The 24352-nt window shown below is 40.0% G+C and overlaps 3 protein-coding genes across 11 annotated transcripts in view; all 3 read left to right on the top strand.

Annotated features, from left to right (window-relative positions):
• Window positions 1-340: 340 nt before the first annotated feature.
• On the top strand, window positions 341-6207 carry LOC306852711 (uncharacterized protein). 2 transcript variants are annotated; one of them, XM_079389776.1, is made up of 6 exons: window positions 341-557; window positions 1118-4153; window positions 4259-4457; window positions 4559-4638; window positions 5431-5516; window positions 5600-6207. In XM_079389776.1, exons 1-6 carry the CDS (start codon window positions 501-503, stop codon window positions 5661-5663), a joined length of 3522 nt encoding a protein of 1173 aa, XP_079245902.1. In that variant the 5' UTR covers window positions 341-500; the 3' UTR covers window positions 5664-6207. The 2 variants fall into 2 exon arrangements, with proteins under 2 accessions (XP_079245902.1, XP_079245903.1); XM_079389777.1 differs by having other exon boundaries at window positions 347-557; window positions 5434-5516.
• Window positions 6208-7211: 1004 nt separating this feature from the next.
• LOC306852709 (serine/threonine-protein phosphatase 4 catalytic subunit B) lies at window positions 7212-17548 on the top strand. Of its 8 annotated transcripts, none has more exons than XM_079389768.1 (9): window positions 7212-7599; window positions 8488-8680; window positions 8764-8815; window positions 9430-9480; window positions 10648-10749; window positions 12761-12934; window positions 13017-13143; window positions 14989-15178; window positions 16472-17548. In XM_079389768.1, exons 2-9 carry the CDS (start codon window positions 8583-8585, stop codon window positions 16599-16601), a joined length of 924 nt encoding a protein of 307 aa, XP_079245894.1. In that variant the 5' UTR covers window positions 7212-7599; window positions 8488-8582; the 3' UTR covers window positions 16602-17548. The 8 variants fall into 8 exon arrangements, with proteins under 8 accessions (XP_079245894.1, XP_079245893.1, XP_079245899.1 ...); XM_079389767.1 differs by having other exon boundaries at window positions 7216-7358; window positions 8552-8680; XM_079389773.1 differs by having other exon boundaries at window positions 7224-7358; window positions 8549-8680.
• Window positions 17549-19267: 1719 nt separating this feature from the next.
• Window positions 19268-24352, top strand: part of LOC306852150 (eukaryotic translation initiation factor 3 subunit C) — a 14768-nt gene continuing 9683 nt past the window's right edge. The window contains exons 1-8 of the mRNA XM_079388814.1: window positions 19268-19416; window positions 19710-19822; window positions 20750-20815; window positions 21046-21235; window positions 21311-21436; window positions 22623-22671; window positions 22779-22900; window positions 22981-23105. Coding sequence (XP_079244940.1) covers window positions 19725-19822; window positions 20750-20815; window positions 21046-21235; window positions 21311-21436; window positions 22623-22671; window positions 22779-22900; window positions 22981-23105 — 776 coding nt within the window. The 5' untranslated portion in view covers window positions 19268-19416; window positions 19710-19724. The remainder of the gene's footprint in view (window positions 19417-19709; window positions 19823-20749; window positions 20816-21045; window positions 21236-21310; window positions 21437-22622; window positions 22672-22778; window positions 22901-22980; window positions 23106-24352) is intronic.

The raw sequence follows: 24352 nt of genomic DNA, 5'->3' as shown, positions 1-24352 counted from the left end.
TTGCAGCAGAAAACTATGGCGATGTATTAAATCCTAGTGAGATTTCTTTCCAGACAGCAGGTTTTCACGTACAAAAAAAAAAAAGCTGTTTTCTCTCACGATGTCCAAAAATGCTGTACGCGTAACAGTGGTGCAGACGCATGCCCAATGCCATCTATTGAGATCGTTCACTTGGTTTTGACACACAGCCAGTGTAATTTAGAGAAGTGTACTCTGAAACGATGTGTGGTTGAACATGACAGGCCCGATGACGCTATGCTTTCCTCACCACAAACCAGCTCTGTGCGAGAGTTAATGCTGCTTCACACAGCGCGTCTTCCTCATTAATACACACACACACACACACACACGAGCACAGCGAGCTTCAGCACTCAATATAACCGCGATAAAGGCCTTACAAGAAAGAAGCAGACGTGCTTGTAATGCTCTGAATGGTGAAGAAACCCGTCGCCACCGAACTTCGAGTCAAACTCTGTTCATCACTTTTCGTTTAATCGGCTATGGATCCGCCTGAAAACTCGGTGAACCGCATTGGTCGCACTATTTGGACCGTTTGGGTGAGTAAATGCTGCTCTTTTACAATTTCACTGATGAAGTTGTGATACTAATTAGTCTGTGTGTGTAATGCCAGTCATATTGCATTGCTTAGTCCTTGCATGTGACCCTGGACCACATGTCCAGTCATAAGGGTCAATTTAAATAATCTTTCCATTGATGTATGGTTTGTTAGGATCTGACAATATTTGTCTGAGATACAACTATTTGAAAATCTGGAATCTGAGGCTGCAAAAAAATCTAAATATTGAGAAAATCTCCTTTAAAGTTGTTCAAATGAAGTTCTTAGCATATTACTAATCAAAAATTAAGTTTTAATATATTTACGGTAGGAAATTTACATAATATCTTGATGGAACATGATCTTAATATCCTAATGATTTTTGGCATTAAAAAATTTTATAATTTTGATCCATATAATGTATTGTTGGCTATTTCTACAAATATACCTGTGCTACTGATGACTGCTTTTGTGCTGCAGGGTCACATATGATCTCTGTGTCTTGATGAGTCTGGTAAGGTTCCTTCACTGACTCGTGTGTTCAATGTTTTGCTGGTGTAGGGTTATCTGTCAGGGGCTGTTGCGAGATATCTCAGACCGGAAGTCACAGCTGAAGGAAACCAAAGTGTTTGTGCCAGAACAGATGAAATTGACTTGAAAAGTGCAGTAAACAAGATTGACAGAGAAGTAAAGACAAATAACAGGGACAATGAAAATGACAGAGCAGAGGTCAAGTGTTCCCCATCTAAAGTCAGAGCGGCTGCCTCTGTACAGTGGGAAAACACTGGTGTGGTCAAGAACGACAATAATGATAAACTCCATGTTCATACCACAAAAAAACAAACTTACAATTGTGCAGCGTGGTCCACTGGGACAGAAACAGACAGCGAAGGACGCACAGCGGAGAAAGTTTCATCTGATGAGGTTCTGGCTGAAGAAGAACATGCAAACTGTGAGAGTGAGGAGAGAGAAACCGCACAAGAGCTGGAGGTCACTGGAAAAACTGAACAGAAAGATGGTGACAATAAAGAAGAATGTGACGAGTATCATGGGGTTAAGAAGTGTGCAGAGAAGAGAGAAGACGCAGACAACACAGATGTAATGATCCAGTCTGAGCAAGATGTAGAACAGGACAAACAGATAAACATGACGGACTGTGGAGAGACAGAAGACACTGGAAGATTGAAACATGCAGATGAACATCCTACTGATGAAACGGAGAAACAACTCATTGTCCAGAAGGATGAGGGGAAAACTGAGAATGATGAAGATCAGGGAACTGAATCACAAGTGCAGGATTTACTGGGATATTTGACAGATGAAGCAAACGGCATTTCAAAGCCTGAGAGACTGAAACAAATGGACAATTATTCTGAAGGAATTGATAACGTCTCTAAAAACCAGATTGAAGAGATGATGCCAGGAACTGGAAGTGCAACTGAGCAGGATGAGGAGAGTCAAACTGCACAAGACTTAGAAGAAATTGGGAGGTTTGAACAAAAAGATGGTGACAGTGAAGAACGTGATCAGGATCATGAAGTGGAAAAGTGTGATGTGATGAGAGAAGATACGGGTAACACAGACGTAATGATCCTGTCTGAGCAAGATATAGAACAGGACAAACAGATAAACATGACGGATCATGGAGAGACAGAGGGTATGGCAGCTGATGAAACGGAGAAACAACTCATTGTCCAGAAGGATGAGGGGAAAACTGAGAATGATGAAGATCAGGGAACTGAATCACAAGTGCAGGATTTACTGGGATATTTGACAGATGAAGCAAACGGCATTTCAAAGCCTGAGAGACTGAAACAAATAGACAATTATTCTGAAGGAATTGATAACGTCTCTAAAAACCAGATTGAGGAGATGATGCCAGGAACTGGAAGTGCAACTGAGCAGGATGAGGAGAGTCAAACTGCACAAGACTTAGAAGAAATTGGGAGGTTTGAACAAAAAGATGGTGACAGTGAAGAACGTGATCAGGATCATGAAGTGGAAAAGTGTGATGTGATGAGAGAAGATACGGCGACCACAGATGTAATGATCCTGTCTGAGCAAGATATAGAACAGGACAAACAGATAAACATGACGGATCATGGAGAGACAGAGGGTATGGCAGCTGATGAAACAGAGAAACAACTCATTGTCCAGAAGGATGAGGGGAAAACTGAGAACGATGAAGATCAAGGAACTGAACCACAAGTGCAGGATTTACTGGGATATTTGACAGATGAAGCAAACGGCATTTCAAAGCCTGAGAGACTGAAACAAATAGACAATTATTCTGAAGAAATCGATGAATTCTCTAAAAGTGGGGTTGAGGAGATGATGCCAGGAACTGAGCAGGATGAAGACACCACAGAAAGGGACCAAGAGATGACTAAATATGAGCTAATAGAGTCCACAGAAACCCTGCAGAGAGAATCTGAATCAGAAAAACATGCTCCAAATGATGAAACAGAACTGAAAATGACCACAGTAGCGGATGAAACCGTCGATGTGTTGGAAGACACCCTGCTGTCGGATTCAGAACAAGACACTTCAGAACATACTCCAGAATCAGGAACTGGCTCATCTGTGCTGACCACCAAAACTGAAGGCATGTTTTCAGATCTGATTGTTTACAAGGTCCCTGTAGAATCGAGGAAAGTACTAGAGACTGATTGGGGATGTTTTGAGGAGATCCAAACTAAGCTACACGATCCCCAAAGTCCTGCAGGAGAGCGAGCAGAAAGAGACGCTGAGTGCTTGGAGAAAGCAGCCGAGACCGAACATGACACTGAAACTCTAATCCAAACAGAAATAGACAAAACCGAGCTCTCGCTCAAAGAACATGCTGAATTTAGAACTGAAGTGATTGTTGAAACAAAGACCAGTTCAGAAGACGAGGAAGCAGAAGCCTTTGAGACAGAAAGTCGATCATCAATCATCAGAAATGTCTCTTTACAGCCACACCAGCTTCTTGAGTTCACAGAAGGACAATACAAATCGTCTCAAGGAACAATGGACGCTTTCAGTGAAACACAGGGAAATGCGAGCGTGTCTGAAATAACTGGAACTGCAGAGCATGTTTCAGAGGAGCAAACAGATGTCAAACCCGTATCAACGAGGTCTTTGAGCCCAACAGAGCTTCTGGAGGAACCTCAAGATCTGCAGGCAGATGTGGCGAAGACCGCTTTAGAGTATGTAGAAGAAATAACAAATCAAGTCTTGAAGGAAATGATAGAAACAGAATGTAGCTTAGTGCAAAAAACAGAACCTTTGGTAGGACTTTCCACAGAAGAACCTGGTGATGCAGAACATCAAGCCCCAGCACAGTGTGTGTCAGCAGATGCTTCTGTCCTGGAAGAAGAGCGGACGTTATCAGCTGAGACCATGGACAGTAGTGAAGAACATATTAGTTCAGCGGAGAGTGAAAATACTAATGAAGGTCATGAGCAGATGCAGAAGTCCATTGCTGGAGAAACAGTGTTGAGAAGTCATGAGGACTTGATGGAAGTCAGCAGACCTGTGATGAAAAGAGGATTCGATCAAGTGAACAAAGGCCTTCCAGAGGTGAAGACAGAAGGAAAATTTGATCTGATCCTACAGGTGATATAGAATATTTTGTTGATTAAAAGGTCCAATAATGCAGAAATTGAAATATTAAAATGTCGTCCTACCAACAGGCTGAAGCTAATGGCTGTTTATCCGTAGGCTTTCGAGGACTCCTCTTTAGACTTCAGCGTTCAGAAGTCTAGAATTGCTGTGAAGAATCCACTAGTCAGGCCTCCCAAAGACCCCAGAAAGCTGCTCTTCAGAGCCTCGGCCGAACCTCGTCCACAGCCTTCAGATCGCAGTCAGACGCTCCAGGTCTCCGCTCCAAGCAAAGCCATGATTGGATTTAAACTCCCAGGTATTTACCAAAATAAGACCTGCATGAAAATTATGTTCAAATTTGATTAGTACTTTAACTCAGCCCATTATTTATGTATTTTTTTGCTGGATGGTTTTCAGGGCTGGGTGCAGGGCTGCCGGTGCTGAGAAAAACTGAGTTTGGGTCGAAAGCAGAAGCAGAGAGAACTCTACAGCCACAGGTATCATCCAAGCACAGCATTACACTCAAGAGATTTAAGATTTATGTGTTTTAATTGCATTTAAAAGATTCATCTGGTTGAATTACACAGTTTTAACATAAACGAATAAAAACAGGCAAGATTTCTGCACTCCACAAAATCATGGCATAGATTGGCATGAACTATTTATTTATCTTTTTTTATTCAATTTAAATATTATTTTCAAAATGCATCTTTTCAGATTGCTTAGAATCAACAAATTTGTTCATTGCAAAAATACATTTATTAGGTTAATGAATATTGTTAGCTGTGGAACAAGCCATATTCAATTTAAAGTTTATTCAAGTTAAAGGGAAAGGGAAGTGGTGTGTGTGGTGACCCATAGTCAGAATTAGTGCTCTGCATTTAACCCATCCAAGAGTACACACAGTAGTGAACATACACCCGGAGCAGTGGGCAGCCAATGCTGCGGCGCCCGGGGAGCAGTTGGGGGTTCGGTGCCTTGCTCAAGGGTCTCACCTCAGTCGTGGTATTGAGGGTGCCGGACCTGAGACTCGAACCCACGACCTTCGGGTTACAAGTCCAACTCTCTATCCACTATTCAGCTTATTAGTACTATGACAGAAACCTTGCCTGCTTCATTCATGTATGAATGATACAATTCAACAAATATGCATCACAATAAGTTAATGTTAAAACTGTACTATAAATGGCAGAAATTTTATTTTCAATTCAAATACATCATTCTTGATTTTTTTTTTTTTTTTTTTTTGGAGTGTATCACCGTATATAATATAACTCTGTTTTTCACAGCAGAAGTCAGTTGCAGAAACGGAGGATTCTGTCAAACAAGAGCAAGAGCCAGCTAAACCCAAATGGACACCGCCAAGGCATCCTGGGTACGGCCTGTAATATCAATATGAATTGTTAATTTTATTTTATTAACAAACTAACCTTTTTTTTCTTATGTTGTTTTGTGCAGCATGGGGAGTCCCTTCATGATGGCAGAGCTCAAAAACAAACTCAAGAAGCCGGTCCAGGAGTAACGTTTCATTACATCGTGATTTTCTTTGTCTTTGTCTTAATCAAGCACTATGCAGCCTGGTAATTAAGTTATTCTACTGCAGCACAGCATTTCATTTTACTTCCACTATTTTTTGCTTAGAAAAAAAAGTGAGAATCTAAGCTGCGAACAGACATTTCTCATGCATTTCTCTTAACAGTTTAACTGAGCATCAACATCTATACAGAGTATTATATTTGAAGAAAAAAAAGTATGAGGAATATTATTACAAACTAAATATTAATAAACATTTTTGCACTTTTTTCCAGCACTTAAACTTTGTGACTGTAGTTCAAACTGTCATAGCCACTATGTATCACTAGGGGGCAGAGTCACTGCTGTCGTGTTGCCTCTAAAGGCCAGAGGAGAGTCGCTGGCTGTCAAATGTATCATATTTAATACTATTTTATTGCTATTTGTTATTGTTATATTGTACATTTCTTTTTCTTGTCTGTATGTACTGTATTGTATGTACAATCATGGCAATAAATACTTTGAATTGAATATATCAATAGAAGGCTTAACAGAGTAGCTGGTTGTCATATGTTTATACGCCGCTAGCAGTAGCCCGCTCGCTGTTATATATCCCTCCGCCGCTAGAGGGCAGCAGTAGTCCCCTCGCTGTTAAATATCCCTCCGCCGCTAGAGGGCAGCAGTAGTCCTCTCGCTGTTATATATCCCTCCGCCGCTAGAGGGCAGCAGTAGTCCCCTCGCTGTTAAATATCCCTCCGCCGCTAGAGGGCAGCAGTAGTCCTCTCGCTGTTATATATCCCTCCGCCGCTAGAGGGCAGCAGTACTCCGCTCGTTGTTATATATCCCTCCGCCGCTAGAGGGCAGCAGTAGTCCGCTCGCTGTTATATATCCCTCCGCCGCTAGAGGGCAGCAGTAGTCCCCTCGCTGTTATATATTCCTCCGCCGCTAGAGGGCAGCAGTAGTCCGCTCGCTGTTATATATCCCTCCGCCGCTAGAGGGCAGCAGTAGTCCGCTCGCTGTTATATATCCCTCCGCCGCTAGAGGGCAGCAGTAGTCCGCTCGCTGTTATATATCCCTCCGCCGCTAGAGGGCAGCAGTAGTCCGCTCGCTGTTATATATCCCTCCGCCGCTAGAGGGCAGCAGTAGTCCGCTCGCTGTTATATATACCTCCGCCGCTAGAGGGCAGCAGTAGTCCGCTCGCTGTTATATATTCCTCCACCGCTAGAGGGCAGCAGTAGTCCGCTCGCTGTTATATATTCCTCCGCCGCTAGAGGGCAGCAGTAGTCCGCTCGCTGTTATATATACCTCCGCCGCTAGAGGGCAGCAGTAGTCCGCTCGCTGTTATATATCCCTCCGCCGCTAGAGGGCAGCAGTAGTCCGCTCGCTGTTATATATCCCTCCGCCGCTAGAGGGCAGCAGTAGTCCGCTCGCTGTTATATATCCCTCCGCCGCTAGAGGGCAGCAGTAGTCCGCTCGCTGTTATATATCCCTCCGCCGCTAGAGGGCAGCAGTAGTCCGCTCACTGTTATATATCCCTCCGCCGCTAGGGGGCGGTGGAGGGTCTGTCTGTCCGAGAGGGAGGCGCTTGACGCCGGTAGAGGCTGCGGGAGAAAAGAGCGACGAACCGGGTGGAAGCCCTAAAAACGAACTGACGTTAGTCTTTATATCGCTCTGTTTCCCTCACTGCTGTCTGGAGTGATTAAAGGTTCGTGTATTTGTTGAGCTGTGCTGTGTTTTCAGCCGGAAGTGTCCGTGTTTTTGAGCAGATGAGCTCGTTCTTTAAGGCCTTTAGCTGCTAAGGCTAATGTTAGCGCTGCTAATCCTGAGGCTGGAACTACATCAAGACTGACATCGCGGTGATTAATTAGTGAGTTTGTTAGCGTTGTTTGTTTAATTCACCGTCACGCTGGGTAAGCGAAGCCAGTAGCTTTTACATTTAATGTAAGGTAGGTTCTTGTAAAATGATACATTTGACAACTTTTTGTATCAGGTAGAGTTTTAAAAGGATGATTTGTATCTGTTATTGTAATAAGAGCTGTCGTAATGCTCGGCTAATGAGTGAAGTTGATGTAAATATGCCGGGCTTCGTCTGATTGTGTGATCAGGAGTTATTGATCTATGCTTTCTTTAAAGACCAGAACCTCATCCGCTCCTGTTTCATTTGTGCTCATAGCATGACGTTGTTAATCATAAACCATAAAACATTCTGATTTAACTGGTTTCAGAAAGACTTCGTGTTGAAAGAAAACGATTAAACTCATTAAAACGACTCTCAAATATGTACACAAACTGCCTGCTTCATGACGTCATCTGCGTTGAGTAACGGCGTGTAGTTCCTGCGTCACTCATCCGACAGGTTTTAAACACTCCCCCTTCTGCCATTGGTCGCGCAAACACGTTAGTCCCGCCCTCAGCGCACGCGATTGGTTGAAGCAATAGAACACAAACAGCAAGTTTATAACATTGATCTTTATAAATCATATTTATGTAAATATAAGACAAGCTTTCTATTGTGATCAGTGGTTTTTGAAAGTAAGAATCCTATGGATTTTCCTCCACAAGTGTTTAGATTTGTTTATAATTTCTAAACCTTTAAAATCCAATCAAGTCAGCTTTATTTATATAGCACTTTTAACAATACAGATTGTGTCAAAGCACTTAACAGTATCAGATTGGAGGTTAGAGTGTCAGTAATGCATAATAATAAGATTAAACACTCAATTTTCACTTTTGCCTCATAGTTATTATCTCTGCATATTAAACTCGAATATGAGCAGTAGATAGTATAGTAAATGTTGACTATCTGAGAATGTCTCTGGCTTTGCCTCACACAGGTGCCTGCCCCCCCTGCGTCTCGTGATCTGTGTGTGTGTGTGTGTGTGTGTGTTGGGACAGCAGCTGTATTCTCTGGTTTGGTCGGCGGTCCGTCATGGGGGACATGAGTGATCTGGACAGACAGATCGATCAGCTGAGGAGATGTGAGCTCATCAAGGAGAACGAGGTCAAAGCCCTGTGTGCCAAAGCCAGGTGATCACAGAAAACCAGCCGCCGCTCTCAGAGGCATTTCTGTGTTAAACATCTGCTCATGCGACTCTGTGTGTGTCTTCCAGAGAGATTCTTGTAGAAGAGAGTAACGTTCAGAGGGTGGACTCTCCGGTCACGGTGAGTATTCACAAATAGAGCAGAAGAGATGTTGAAGGATGCTGGAAACCAAACTGTTTTAGTGAACATTCACTTCCTAAACTATTTTTTGAGAGATTTTCTCAAATATCATCTTCAGAATTGTGTCCCTGCAGCACAAAAGCAGTCATGAGTAGCACAGGTATATCTGTAACAATAGCCAACAATACATTGTATGGATCAAAATTATACATTTCTCTTTTATGACAAAAATCATTAGGATATTAAGATCATGTTCCATGAAGATATTTAGTAAGTTTCCTACCGTAAATATATTAAAACTTCATTTTTGATTAGTAATATGCATTGCTAAGAACTTAATTTGAACAACTTTAAAGGAGATTTTCTCAATATTTAGATTTTTTTGCTCCCTCAGATTCCAGATTTTCTAATAGTTGTATCTCAGACAAATATTGTCCTATCATAACAAACCATATATCAATGGAAAGATCATTTATTCAGCTCTCAGATGATGTATACATCTCAATCTCACAAAATTGAGCCTTATGACTGGTCGGTGCTCCAGGGTCAGAATTATAATAAACTATTTCTTTGATTATGTGTATGGGACGTTAATAGCTGTGTCTTTTCTTCAGGTGTGTGGTGACATCCATGGGCAGTTTTATGACTTGAAGGAATTGTTTAGGGTGAGTCTGAGTTCTTTCACATCCAAAGCAGCGCTCGACAGTAAGCTGCTGCGCCGTCACAAAAGATGATCATTTACACAGGTTTTTAAGCCCTGATCATTTAAACATTACAGCGATCTGAAGCGCTATGTTTTATGCAGCATAATTTCACAGAGCTAAAGTCAGGCCATTCTGTCGCTTCTTGCTTCAAATTCTGAAATTCTACAGTCCTATTTAAATCAAACATTGCATTATTTCATTTGTATCTTTGTTCTGTATGTTCAATTGTGCTATTGCTTGTAATTTGTTCTTATTTACTGACTCTTCACTTGTCTTTAATAATGTTTGAACTTTATATTTGTTAGGCTAGTAAATAATAGTAATTTTGATGTCACATAAACTTATTAGAATACAAGAGGAAATGGGTCAAAAACAATGATAACAGCAGCTATTTTACTTTTTAGTGGCAGTACCAGTGGAAATGTTGGCAGGGCCAGTAAAAATCTGAACCAGTCGCTTGACCAGGCCAGTAGAAAAAAATCCGTAGCGTTGAGACCTGAAAAGTAAATACAAAATGATAAAGTAATGCATAGAAAATAATAATAATAAGAGTTTTCTTATCCACTGGGCATTACTTTACACCAGATGTCAAGTCAAATGTATTGATATTGCTGTTCACAATACTCATTGCCTCAAAGCAGCTTTACAGGGAATCATGATTTTAATCTTTATAAAATAAAAATACCTTTGTGCTGTATATACATACTTATCAAACTTTATTTAGAGAGCCGTGCAATAATATAGATGACATTTAGCAGTTATATGCATCACTTTATCAAAGTCTACTGTATGTGTGCATAAGGTTGGATTTACTGTAGATAAAGCTTTTCCTTGAAAATTTTAGAATTATTAGAATTTGATCAGATATTAATGTGAAATATTGTGTGTAATTGTTTTTCACTTTTATTTTGTTTGTAAAAAAAAAAGTAATGTTGTTAAATTTCGTAGAATTCAGTTAAATTTGTTAAATATTATTTTTATTTTTCTCGTGTTTACTATGTACATAGCCTTTAATGCTGGTATGACACAAAATGAAAATATCCACATGCTAGTCTAATCACATGTGTTATTGGACTGTACTTTAACTGGAATATACTGCTTAATAAATCAGTATTTGATCATCTTCAGGTGGGAGGCGATGTTCCAGAAACAAACTACCTCTTCATGGGAGATTTTGTGGACCGAGGCTTCTACAGCGTCGAGACCTTTCTGTTACTTCTTGCCCTGAAGGTGCTGTCATTATGTTGTTCAGGACATTTAGAACGAGATGCTATGGTTGTTAACGTAATAACTGTATATACACTACCAGTCAACATTTTGGAATTTTTTTTGTTTAATGTTTTTGGATGTTTAATGTTAATGTAATGTTCTCTCCAATACTGTAAAATATTTGTACAATTTAAAAGAACTGTTTTACATCTGAATATGTGTTAAACTGTAATGTATTTCTGTGATCTGCAGCTGTATTTTCAGCATCATTACTCCAGTCTTCAGTGTCACATGATCTTCAGAAATCATTCTGCTTGTTTATAATTAATAATGGCTGTTGTTATTACTTACTTTAGTCCCTTAACCGATTCGGCCGTCGGGGAGACATGAGGGAAGAGGTAGCAGACAGTGCCCTCCACTGATCTCTGTCTTGAGGAGCTGTGGCCAGGGCCTGTCGGTCCAACTCTTCCTTTGATGCCCGCAGCGGCGTCCACCTTCCACTGTGCCCTGGAGAATGGTCTTGGAAAGGGTTTTGTGGCGCGTCACATGGCCAGACCACTGGAGTTTCCGCTTCACTTCACAATGGCCACCAGAGGGTCATGGGGGCCTACCAGGCTGGTGAACCTGTCCCGGACATAGTCATTGGTTTTCCGCTCTAAATAGGTGCCCAGGAGCTTTTCTAAGGCATTTTAATTCAAAGGCCTGAATCCCTCTCTCATCTTCAGCTAGCAGGGTCCATGCCCCACAACCGTATAACAGGACAGAAACCACCAATGACTTGAATAGGAGGTACTTTGTGCAAAAGTTGATGTTTTTGCTTCTAAAGATCTTTTGGAGCCTTGACTTTACAGCAGTTGCTGTGGCAATTCTGATACGGATTTCTGCTGTGCAAGAGCCATCTTCGGATAATGTTGCTCCAAGGTATTTAAATCCTTCTACCTCTTCAAGCGTATGCCCTCTCATGATGTTGTTGCTGGTGGTGTCTTTAATGCTGTTGACCACGACCTTAGATTTTTCTTTGCTGAGGTCCATGGCATATGCACCGGCCCTCTCTACTAGCTTGTTGGTAAATTCTTGTAGTTCTTGGTTGCTGCCAACCAAGAGATCTATATCATCAGCAAATCTAAGGTTGCATATTGCTCTGCCATTGATGGAGATGGATGTCTGATGGTCTTGGAGAGTCTCTAGCATTATCTGCTCCAGGAACAGGTTGAAGAGTATAGGTGACAGTAAACATCCTTGTCTCACTCCTACAGTTGTTGGGAAAATATCCCCGATTTGGTTGTTTAGGAGGACGGCGCTACTTGTTCTTTCGTACAAGGCCTTCACTATCACTCAGTAAATTTCCCCCTACAACTGCCTGAAAGCATTCCACTACCTCTGTGTCTTGCAGTTTCTCCAAATTAAAGCGGATGCGTGGGTTCTTTGGGGAAACCCTGTGCTTTCAATTTCAGCTTGAATGTTGCCAACACAAGATCGCGGTCACTGCCGATATCTGCCCCTGGGTATGTTCTGGTTCTTGCTTTGTTGATGCTGGACTTGTATCGTTGTATCATGAGGATGTAGTCAATTTGATTGTGCAAACAGTTTTTACTACTTAATATTTTTGTGGAAAATGTGATCTTTTTTTTTTCAGGAGTCTGATGAATAAAGCAAATGAGAGTCACCACTGATAAGCTATTACTAAATATAATGTAGGAACTTTAATTTTCTGTAAAGATGCTTTGCTATGATTTGCATCGTGAAAAGCACTAGACAAATAAACTTGAATTGAAATTAATTTGTAACTATATGAATGTCTTTAATGTCATTTGATTTCAGCATCATTTGTTTTTCAACATTGATAATAATCAGAAATGTTTGTTGAGCAGTAAATCAGTATATTATTATGATTTCTGAAGATCATGTGACACTGAAGACTGCAGTAATGATGCTGGAAATACAGCTGCAGATCACAGAAATAAATGACTGTTTAACACATATTCACACAGAAGACTTTCTAATGAAGTTTGATGTTAATGAATCCTGGCAGGTGCGTTATCCAGACAGAATCACGCTGATCCGGGGGAATCACGAGTCCAGACAGATCACGCAGGTGTACGGCTTCTACGACGAGTGTTTGAGGAAGTACGGCTCGGTCACGGTGTGGCGGTACTGCACGGAGATCTTCGACTATCTGTCGCTCTCCGCCATCATCGACGGCAAAGTGAGCTCTCCGTCCGTCAGCTAACGAGCTTGGCTTGCTGCGTCTGAACCGGCTGATGAGGATGTGTTTGTTTGACCCGCAGATCTTCTGTGTTCACGGCGGCCTGTCGCCCTCCATCCAGACTCTGGACCAGATCCGCACCATCGACAGGAAGCAGGAAGTGCCTCACGACGGGCCCATGTGCGACCTGCTGTGGTCGGATCCTGAAGGTAGTTCTGCTTTCTGGATCACGGTGGAGATCTTCTGCATCATCTGATCTAGGGATGTCAACATTTAATCAACGATCGATGCAAGAGATGCTATCGATTTAAAGCTATCGACGGTCGATTAAGCGGTTTAATTTTGGGCTGCGAGCGGCTCATGATGGGGCTGGATCTCTGGAGAAAATAATTCACTAACATGCAAATTATGCTTTGAATGCGATCCAAACTTCAAAAGTACATTAACACAGAAACAACACAAAGTTTTTTGTGTTGAAATATAGTAACTAAGTCATGTTTAATTATAATTTCCCCAGATAATTGTTTGATTTCGGGCTCTGCGCTTTGACAGGGCTGCGGACACAAGCAGGACAGATAGATATAGAATTCATTCTTACAACTTAATTCATTCCTATGGGTTTTTTGTGGCGACTGTCCATGTTTCATTAATTTGTTCCCAAGAAAACCCATGATATAACTCAAATGAGGGAACAAAATAAGTCATAGGAATGAATTCTTAATTGATGGCCACAAAATCTTTCATTTTCCCCCCGCATGTGTACCACAGTAAGAGATGCGAAAACAGCGATTTAAAGTGAACAACAATCAAATAAACCTGCGAAATTAGAGTGAGACGGTGAGGATTTAGGAAGAGAAACCATAAATATTATTAAAGTCATGGAAATTCATGAGCAACCGGCAAAACAGAACACAAAGCCACGTATGGATTTAAATATATGGAACAGCATGAATGCAAAAGCATGGTCATGATGTCACATTTGCTGCTAATCCATTATTTCTCTTATAAAGCCTTGTCCCTCATACTCTCGTATTAAAGTGATGTTTCATGTGAGCAGCAGTGTGCTTGTATTAGAAGCGGTTCTCTGACCGCGGGACAGTTACGCTTGGGATCATTTTATTTTAAATGCCAATAATGTCAATTGCAAACGTTGCGATCGTGTTTTAAAAAACAACAGCTCGCACCATGAAACCATTTAAAGAGGTGCGTTCAGCGGGATCCGAAACAGCCAACAGAGTAAAATGATCCCAAACGCTCTCTTCATTTTATCAAATGATCATAATCACATCTATTCATTTTACAGTCCTGCTACTAGCCTTTACTTAGACTAAACCCCCTTTAATTTGGGGGAGGAAGCTGGGTTTTGAGTGGCATTGGCTCATCCTGTCAGTTAGGGCTGTCAAAAAAATAATCGAATTTCAAATAAAAATCCACATTCGAATGCAGCTGATGAAGCGCTGCTCATTCAAAATATAGCGGAAAAACACAACATCAAGGCAGAAAAGATGTTGTTTACGTCAAAACTGAAACAAAGCCGTTCATACAGAACACAAATTATTGCATTTTCTAGAGGAACATCTATCAGCTTTTTTCAGCATCCCGTGTTTTTAAATGAAAAGGTAGGCCACTCTTTGTGATTGGCTTTCGGTATTAAACTCTACATACATACATGATGCTTGTTTCTAATTGTTTAAGCAACGTAATTAATTATATGGTTTATAAACATTATTTTAAACACAATGCACTTTTTTTTTAAAGCTTGTCCTGTTATTTTATTGCTTAGGGTTAATAAACATGCATTAGTAATATTTTGCTCGATGCTTGTGGCCTCAGGAGAGAAACCAAAAGCTTTTTCCCCCCTAACTGAAAATATGCCTTGTAATTCGAATATAATTTTAATTTTGATAATATTTATTACATTTAGTTTTTCAGCCAATTTGACAGCCCTACTGTCAGCCGGTGACTATATGCCACTGCAGGAGACACATTTAGCAGCATTAAGGTTAACGATTAATTGATGTTTAATTTAAACGGCATTGCTGTCTCTGATGCAGACACCACAGGATGGGGCGTGAGCCCGCGGGGAGCCGGATATCTGTTCGGGAGTGACGTCGTGGCCCAGTTCAACGCCGCTAACGACATCGACATGATCTGCAGAGCGCATCAGCTCGTTATGGAGGGCTACAAGTGGCACTTCAACGAGACGGTTCTCACGGTGTGGTCCGCTCCTAACTACTGCTACAGGTGCGCTTCTGTCACCATTCTGAAGATACATATCATAGATGTTACTGGAATCAGGCTTATTTAGTATCGTCACTTTATTATTATAGTTTATTCTTTTATTTTTTTATTTATTTTTAAGGTTTTAGTGTGTGAGTGGTGGGGGGGGGGTCCACATTATTTGTTTTTAATTCAGAAATTTTGAAGTATGAACATTTTCAGAAACATTAAAACTCTGATCCGAAGCTGAACAAAATGAAACACTGGTCCGAAGGCTCAATAACGAATTTTGTTTTTCCACATTTTTTTTTTTTTTTTACCATTGCATAAATTAAATAGCCAAAATGTGCTTTTTACTGTTTTGTCTTGCTTTTTAAAAGAAAAAAATCAATTACAAAACAACAATTTAAAAATATTTACTTAACACTGAACATTTTTAACATTCTAGCAGACATTATACGATCAAAGCATGTGTTTTTTCACTGTACATCTAAATTCAGCCTTGCTGAGCAGAAGAGCATTAAAACATTAGAAAATATTACAGATCCCAATTTGTGAATGTTATAAAAATGTTGTAATTATAATAATCTTTCATTTAAAGAACAACAGTAGAATTACAGTACTAACATTTCTGAATGTTGATGGAGTTCTTGCTGTATAAAGAGTGCGCACGTCTGATCACGGCATTGTTCGGCACAGTTTATTCTGTCTTTTCACTTATTCGGCCAATTTCAGCTGCTGAACATTCAGTGCATCCCTAAGATCAAGTGAACTAAATAAAAATGAAGTGTTGGTTTGGAGACTAGCTGAAATTTATTTTTTTCAGCTACTAATTATTTTAGTGAATTGAAATGAATTGAAACCCATTATATTCATTGTATTTTTCTGCATACAACTAAAGTATTTCAAGCAAGGAAGATTATTGTTTTGGGTTTAATCAGCTATAATAACCCTGATTAGAGTTATGGTTTTGTGTTACTCAGGACTGAAGACTGAGACTAATATAGTAACAAAGGTGACCATAGATAACAATCGTTTTAATCTAGTCAGCATTTGGAAAACATTGTTTTTCTCGATTATATCTTTATAGTGGATGTGAGTCTCCTGCTCAGCGAGCAACAAATGAAGCGAGTCAGTCCTCTGAGTGATTCTGATTCAAACCAACTCACTGAATCATTCACACCTGACTCACTGAACCACAAGGCATTTTTCGGTTGTGTCTGTTTCAAAGCGTTGCATGTAATTGAAGATTGTGTTGTGCTAAATGGTTTAAATCAAGAGAACAAAGCCCTTATGGTCTGCTTTTCTTCGTCTCAGGTGTGGTAATGTGGCGGCGATCTTGGAGCTCGACGAGCACCTGCAGAAAGAGTTCATCATATTCGAAGCTGCTCCACAAGAAACGAGAGGCATTCCCTCCAAAAAGCCTGTCGCTGACTACTTCCTGTGAGCGAGTCCGGATCAGGAAGTGCTGCCCTGTGTGTATTTCTGTTTCTGTTTCCTTCTCCCTGCCCAGCTTTTTTGTTTTGTTTAGTTTCTTTTACTTTCTCTGTATATTCCTTTTATTATTTCTATTTTCCATCGACTTCTCCCTCTGCCATCAAGACACCCGTGGCATGCTCTTCTCCTCCGCGGCTGTGGCGTCTCAGACTCGTGGTGTGCTGTAGATGTAGACGTTTATAATGTCGTGCACCGCAGCAGGGAAGCCGCTGCTTTCTGCTTTTATATTCCTGCTGTTCGTCTGAAATGGCAGGTTGTTGGACTTTTTCTTTTCCTTGCTTTTCATTCTCTTCTCATGTAAATTGTAAATGCGTAAGAGAATGGATATGCTTCGATTATAGTTTACGGTCATCTGTTTTCAGCGGAGTCATCAATGTTTGAGAGTTTTGTGCAGAACACAGACACTGGAGAACACACACCTGCTTTTCCTCTCGACTGTTCTCTCTATAGGACTTGATTTTTATTTTTAATTTGTGAAAATAAAATGTACTTTTGTATGAATTTAAGATTCTGGTTCTCTTCATGTGTTTGTCAGATATTGTGTGCCTGCTCAAATAGTGTTAAATCCACTGAAATATTTTTCTAATTGAATACTGGAGTAATGTGATGTGTGTAAAAATAAACATTAAAGAACACTGGGACACAACTTCAGCAGGTATCCCATTTTCTATCACTTTTCATAATATCACAGATTATATCACAACTTAAAGTACATCTTTAAGATACATTTCCATATAGATGTATAATATATAATCTTTAATAACCAATTTAAAATATGTATACAGGTGCATCTCAATAAATTAGAATGTCGTGGAAGAGTTTTATTGAAATGTATTTCAGTAATTCAACTCAAATTGTGAAACTCGTGTATTAAATAAATTCAATGCACACAGACTGAAGTAGTTTAAGTCTTTGGTTCTTTTAATTGTGATGATTTAGGCTCACAGTTAACAAAAACCCACCAATTCAGTGTCTCAACAAATTAGAATACTTTATAACATTTTTAGTGAATTGTTGGCCTTCTGGGAAGTATGTTCATTTACTGTATATGCACTCAATACTTGGTTGGGCCTCCTTTTGCTTTAATTACTGCCTCAGTGCGGCGTGGCATGGAGGTGATCAGCCTGTGGCACTGCTCAGGTGTAATGGAAGCCCAGGTTGCTTTGATAGCGGCCTTCAGGTCATCTGCATTGTTGGGTCTGGTGTCTTTCATCTTCCTCTTGACAATACCATAGATTCTCTATGGGGCTCAGGTCAGGAGAGTTTGCTGGCCAATCAAGCAGAGTAACACCATGGTCATTGAACCAGCTTTTGGTACCTTTGGAAGTGTGGGTAGGTGCCAAGTCCTGCTGGAAAATGAAAGCAGCATCTCCATAAAGCTTGTCAGCAGAAGGAAGCATGAAGTGCTCTAAAATCTCCTGGTAGATGGCTGCGTTGACTGTGGACTTCAGAAAACACAGTGGACCAACACCAGCAGATGACATGCAGCCCAAATCATCACTGACTGTAGAAACTTCACACTGGACTTCAAGCAACATGGATTCTGTGCCTCTCCACTCTTCCTCCAGACTCTGGGACCTTGATTTCCAAATGAAATGCAAAATTTACTTTCATCTGAAAAGAGGACTTTGGAGCACTGAGCAACAGTCCAGTTCTTTTTCTCCACAGCCCAGGTGAGACGCTTCTGACGTTGTCTCTGGTTCAGAAGTGGCTTGGTAGCTCTTTTCCTGAAGACGTCTGAGCGTGGAGACTCTTGATGCACTGACTCCAGCTTCAGTCCACTCCTTCTGAAGCTCTCACAAGTGTTTGAATCAGCTTTGCTTGACAGTATTCTCAAGCTTGCGGTCATCCCTGTTGCTTGAGCACCTTTTCCTACCCAAATTCTTCCTTCCAGTCAACTTTGCATTTAATATGCTTTGATACAGCACTCTGTGAACAGCCACAGCTTTCAGTAATGACCCTCTGTGACTTACCCTCTTTGTGGAGGACGTCAATGTTCATCTTCTGGATCATTGCCAAGTCAGCAGTCTTCTCCATTATTGTGGTTTCAAAGAACAATAGAGACCCTGAATTTATACTGTAGAGATGGCCATTAATTGAAACTCAAATGTAAATATTCTAATATTTTGAGATACTGATTTTTGACTTTCATGAGCTGTAAGCTCTAATCATCAAAATTAAAACCAAACACTTTTGAAATATTTTACTTGACGTATGAATCTAAAATATATGAAAGTTTCACTTTTTGAAATAAAATGAACTTTTTCACGACATTCTAATTTATTGATATGCATCTGTATATTATATTTAAGAAATGAATGCTTAGTGACAGTAAAGACATAATGTAACAGATTATGTCTATTTCAGTTAAAAGCAGGGTTTTTTTATTTATTTATTACTTTCTATTGATCAAATGCACCATTTAAAAAAAAAATAGAATTCTATATAGAAGTGATCAGAAGGTTTAGGGAACACTTTACCCCCTAATCTTTCTCTCCTCGCCTTCATTTAACTCCAGTCCAGTCCAGATCAGCGCTGTGCTTCCGGTGGAGTCTCCTGTAGTTCCGCTCCAGGCCGGCGGGCGGCGGAAGAGCGCGGCCACTGCAGGTTTGGCGCGCCTCTGTCACTTCCGCTTTCTCTCGGAAGAACCCCACAACGCTTTGTCGCACGCCGTTAGCTGTGTTCACAGAATCGCAACTCTGGATCTAAAATCAGCACAAAGGGAATTCACGAACGAGAGATATTCCGTGTCCAGCTGAGAACAGGTAGTTCCGGTCGCAGTCATTCTTTAAACGTGTTTCCAGACGCTGCTTATGTTGCTGGTTATAGTTTATTGCATCAGTGGTGTTTTATCAGTGGTGAGGTGATCGGTTACTCATCAGCAGAGTAAAGATAAGAGTGAGAGTGTTACTGAGTAAGAGCTTTTAGTAACTACAGGGTTTTTACGTTCCGGGTAATTTTCCGCTTAACTAATGGCATTAATTACTGGTGTGCGATATTACTGTGGTTTATTCTCGTGCCATCAGTGCAGGCCTGATGCTGGTTGTTGTGTTTTCAGTGTTAGGAGTCTATAATGTCGCGTTTCTTCGCCACCGGATCCGACAGCGAGTCTGAGGAAACCTCTTCCGCCGATGAGATCACCCCCAAAGCGACCGGAACTACTTACAAGCCGTGAGTCTGGTTTAGATCAACATCGTTCTGACACCGTACTTTCTGTAATATTGCCTTGGCAGGGAAAAACAACAACAACAAGCTTGTACATTACACCCCCTACTCTCTTCTGACTTCCATCTTTCTATATTTTGTATTTTGGAAAGTTGATTATTAACAGATTATTAAAATGGTAAAATATGACTGATTAATCGACTGGTGGTTTTTAAAATAAACACGAACAAAATCTTTCCCCATAACGGAAAGTAGTGAAGAACTTTAGGAAATAACATAAATGTCTTAAACATAAAAATGTTTATAATTGTCAGAATGAATGAAATAACACTGGAAGTCTCATCAGTACGGGCACACTTTACACTGAAGTTTCTTCTGCTCAAGGCTGTATCTGTTTGATCAAAAATGCAGAAAAAGGGATATTTTGTGAAATGTTATTGCCATTTAAAATAAGTTTTGTTTTGGAATCGATGTTGGAAACTGTTGTGCTGCTTAATATTTTTTGTGACCTATGATATTTTTTTCAGGTTTCTTTGATAAAAAGTAAAAAAGATCAGTGTTTGTTCAAAATAAAATGTGTGTTACAATATACACTACTATTCAAAAGTTTGGGGTCAGTACATTTTTTTTATTTTTTAGAAATTAATACATTTATTCAGCAAGGATGTGATGGTTAAAACTTTGTTAGAAAAGATTTCTATTTTGAATACATGCTGTTCTTAACTTTTTCATCAAAGAAAAAAGTAGCACAGGTTCTAATAGATATGAAGCAGCACACCAGTTTCAACACTGATAATAAATCAGCATATTACAATTATTTCTGAAGGATCAGGTGACACTGAAGACTGAAGTAATGATGCTGAAAATACAGTGCTGCGTCACAAAAGTAAATTGTTTTATTATAAAATATTTATTGTTTTATTATCTCTGCAGGTCTCTGCTGCTGAGCGATGATGAGGAGGACACCAAGAGAGTGGTGCGCAGCGCCAAAGACAAGAGGTGAGCACAAGCACACACCTTCACGACTCCAGAACCCTTCACTCCGCCGTTACAACTCCAGAACACACTCCCTCCACCGCCACGACTCCAGAACACACTCCCTCCACCTTAACAATTCCAGAACGCACTCCACCGCCACGACTCCAGAACCCCGCACTCCGCCGTCACGACTCCAGAACCCCACATGCTCACACTTCATAAACTTATGTCTGGTGTCCACTGCACTCCAGGTTTGAGGAGCTCACCAACATCATCAAGACGATCCGCAATGCCATGAAGATCCGAGACATGTCCAAGTGTCTGGAGGAGTTCGAGCAGCTGTGTCGAGCTTTCCTCAAGAGCAAAACCATCATGGACAAAGAAGGAGTGCCGCCGTTCTACATCCGCCTCCTCGCTGATCTGGAGGACTATCTCAACCAGGTCTGTAGATCGCAGGACACAGTCACTGATTAATGCTTGATTGTCAGCCGTAAACAGCTTTTGCTTTCACGACAGCTGTGGGAGGACAAGGAGGGGAAGAAGAAGATGAACAAAAACAATGCCAAAGCCTTGAGCACGCTTCGGCAGAAGATCCGCAAATACAACAAAGATTTTGAGACGGAGATCGCCAGCTATAAAGAGGTACTGAACTGTAGCCCGGATGCTATTTGTAGATGAGATACGAGCATGTTTGTGCTTTCTACCGCTTCTGCCTTAAGTCTTAAATTCAGCTTGGGTCATAAAAAAGGTTTAATATCTTAAATGGTTAAAGCGTTATTTAGTATTTTAAAAGGTTTTAAATTTGGGGATGGAAAAACAGGAGATGTGACATGCCCTACTGTGATTATTAAACTTATTTAACAAGTATTTAATAATAAAAAATAAAAATTGTGCATTCTGTGGGCGTGCAGGCTTTGATGTCCATCAATTGCTTTTAAACTATTGTTGATCAATTATGACAGTGTTTTCTTTATAAATTATACCGGGCTTGTTTATAATTAAAAACCCTGCATTATGTATAATTTTTTTATTTCTGGATATAATTCATATTTTGGTTCATGTAAATTGTGGCTTCTCTCTACACTGTAAAAAAAAATGATAATAATAATAAAAGTTGAGCCAACTTAAAAGTTTAAGGCAACCAGCTTCAGCTGAATGTAGAGTTTCTCAACTTATTTTGTAGGACATTTCTCAACTCTCTGTTGTGTAAACTTAGTTGAGAAGTTAAGAAAACTCACAAATCTGCTGAAGCTGGTTGCCAAAACTTTTTCTTTTTTTACAGTGTAGGCTGCTCTGTCACAGGAAGAAAAGACCTAAAACATTCATTAACATTAACCAATTTCAGTGCAGATGTTGAATAGAACATGTATTCAGTATGCCATTCTTGCAGTTCCCCTGTTTTGCAGTTGAATGTGTTCTAGATGATTTAATCAAATGTATTTCATATTCTTTTACTAATTTCGCGAATGCAAGGGTTTGTTCTGTGTGGACATACATAATCTTTACTTTGATTTTTAACACTCTGCAAAAAGCCTGTTTATAGTGTCTATGTTCTTAATAATAATAATCTTGTAATATTTAGCTAAAAAAAAAAGGAAATAATTTTTTGCCTGAAGAAAAAAATAAAGCCTGTTTTACCAGTAAGATTTCAGATAATATTAAGATTAAAATGTTTGTTGCCATTACTTTCATAAGTGATATGCAACTTTTTTCCTTAAATTGTCGTTATTGTATGTTACTGTATAAAAATTTTCTTTGCATAAAAGTGTTTATACCATCTGCTAGTGTGTTAAATTGGCTTCATGGGTTTTGCTGTGTTTTCCTGCAGAACCCTGAGCAGTCAGCTGAGGAAGAGGAGAAGGATGACGTCGGCAGTGGTCAGTCTTCATCTCTGAGCTGCTGTTGATTGCCTTCAAGCTATCTAATGAAGGTTGTGATGCTGTCCTGAGTCTTCATTTGCTCTTTCTTTGCTTGTGATGTGCAGCGTCATCGTCGGAGAGTGATGATGATGATGATGAAGGCATCACTGCCAAGAGCTTATTGAAGAAGAAGCCTCAAGAAGAGGAGAAGGCACCAGAGGCCAGCAAGTTCCTCAAGGGCGCTGCTGTAGGTCCAAACACCTCTTCCAAGACTGTTTGAGGTGTTTTTAAAAGTGTTGACGATGCAGCGCTTTGTCTTTGTGTCAGGATGAAGAGTCGGAGAGTGATGACGAGGAGAGCGAGGACTGGGGCTCGGACTCGGTGCACAGCGGCAGCGAGAGCGAGGACAACGAAGGAGCGGCAGCATCGCTGGCTGTGGTCTTCCTCAAAAAGTATGTGTTCAGCCTAGGGCTGGGCGGGATATCGAGTTTGTAGGATTTATTGATTATATTCTTTATAAACGATACGGTATGAGGCAATAAAGTTTATATCAATATACAGTAGTTTGATACGAGCGCATCTGAAATATATCTAGCAGAGGACACAGACTGAGCTGATGTGGAGAAAGTGCATAATACAAATTGTTCTTTATATGAAGGGCTTTAAAAACTTGTAAGATATAGTATAGTTTATATTTTGGTATAGTTTAAAGCGGCTGGGACAGAAAGGCTGCGTGTGAGATGTGAGGTTTGAGATGTGCTGTTCTCTAGCGGTGTGCCGATCCGGTTTTCAGTATCGGTATCGCTCTGATACTGGTATTTTCTGCTGGTCAGAAGATCTGATCCAAATCTGATGTTGTGCGTATACTGTTGTTATTGTTTAGCCCCACAAAAGCTACAAACACATTATAAATCACCATAAAGCTTTGGTGCACTATATCAAGTGTTCTGAAGCCGTTACATAGTTTAATGTGAGGAAGTCAAGTTCACGTAAACTTTATATATAAATATGACTTGTTTTTCATTCATGTATTTTACAACAATACAAAGAGCAATGTATATCATTTTAGATTTAGTCCTACGCTTATTCACTTTTACTTGTTCCCCACTAAATGTTTTTTTTCTCACTAATTTTATATTTTATATAATTTTTGGTATTGGATCGGGATTACAAAAAGTGTAATCGAGCCACTCCTACTGTTTTCCTTAATGCATAACTGGCGTTTCACAGGTATAGCCTCCATCTGTAGATGTTAGAAAGTCATGGAAATATTTCTGTTTTGCCGTCAGAAGTGCATGATTTAACAGACTTCAGTGAACAGATCGAGCACAATAATTCTGACTAAAATATACATTTTGCTGAAATATTTGTAGTTGGACTATAATATGTAGAATTTTAAACATACAAGTGTATTTGCATGATATAAAGTGACTGAGGTAATCAGTCAGTTAGTATGTGCCTTTTTTATTATTTTCTTTTTTAATTAGTAATTTAACTTGTGCTTTAAAAGCGTTATTTTTGTTTTTAGATTGCATGTAACAATGTTAGAATGTAATTTAGTTTTTTTATTTTATCCAATTAAAGAAACACAGAAAATACCAAGATACATACCATATATCGCAAATCAGCCAAGAAATACCGAGATTCAAGTTTTTGGTCATATAGCCCAGCCCTAGTTCAACCTCAGGCTGTTGAGTTC

This window comes from Barbus barbus (assembly GCF_936440315.1).
Source record: "Barbus barbus genome assembly, chromosome: 32".
Lineage (NCBI taxonomy): Eukaryota > Metazoa > Chordata > Actinopteri > Cypriniformes > Cyprinidae > Barbus > Barbus barbus.
This window is presented reverse-complemented; position numbering and strand designations above follow the sequence as displayed.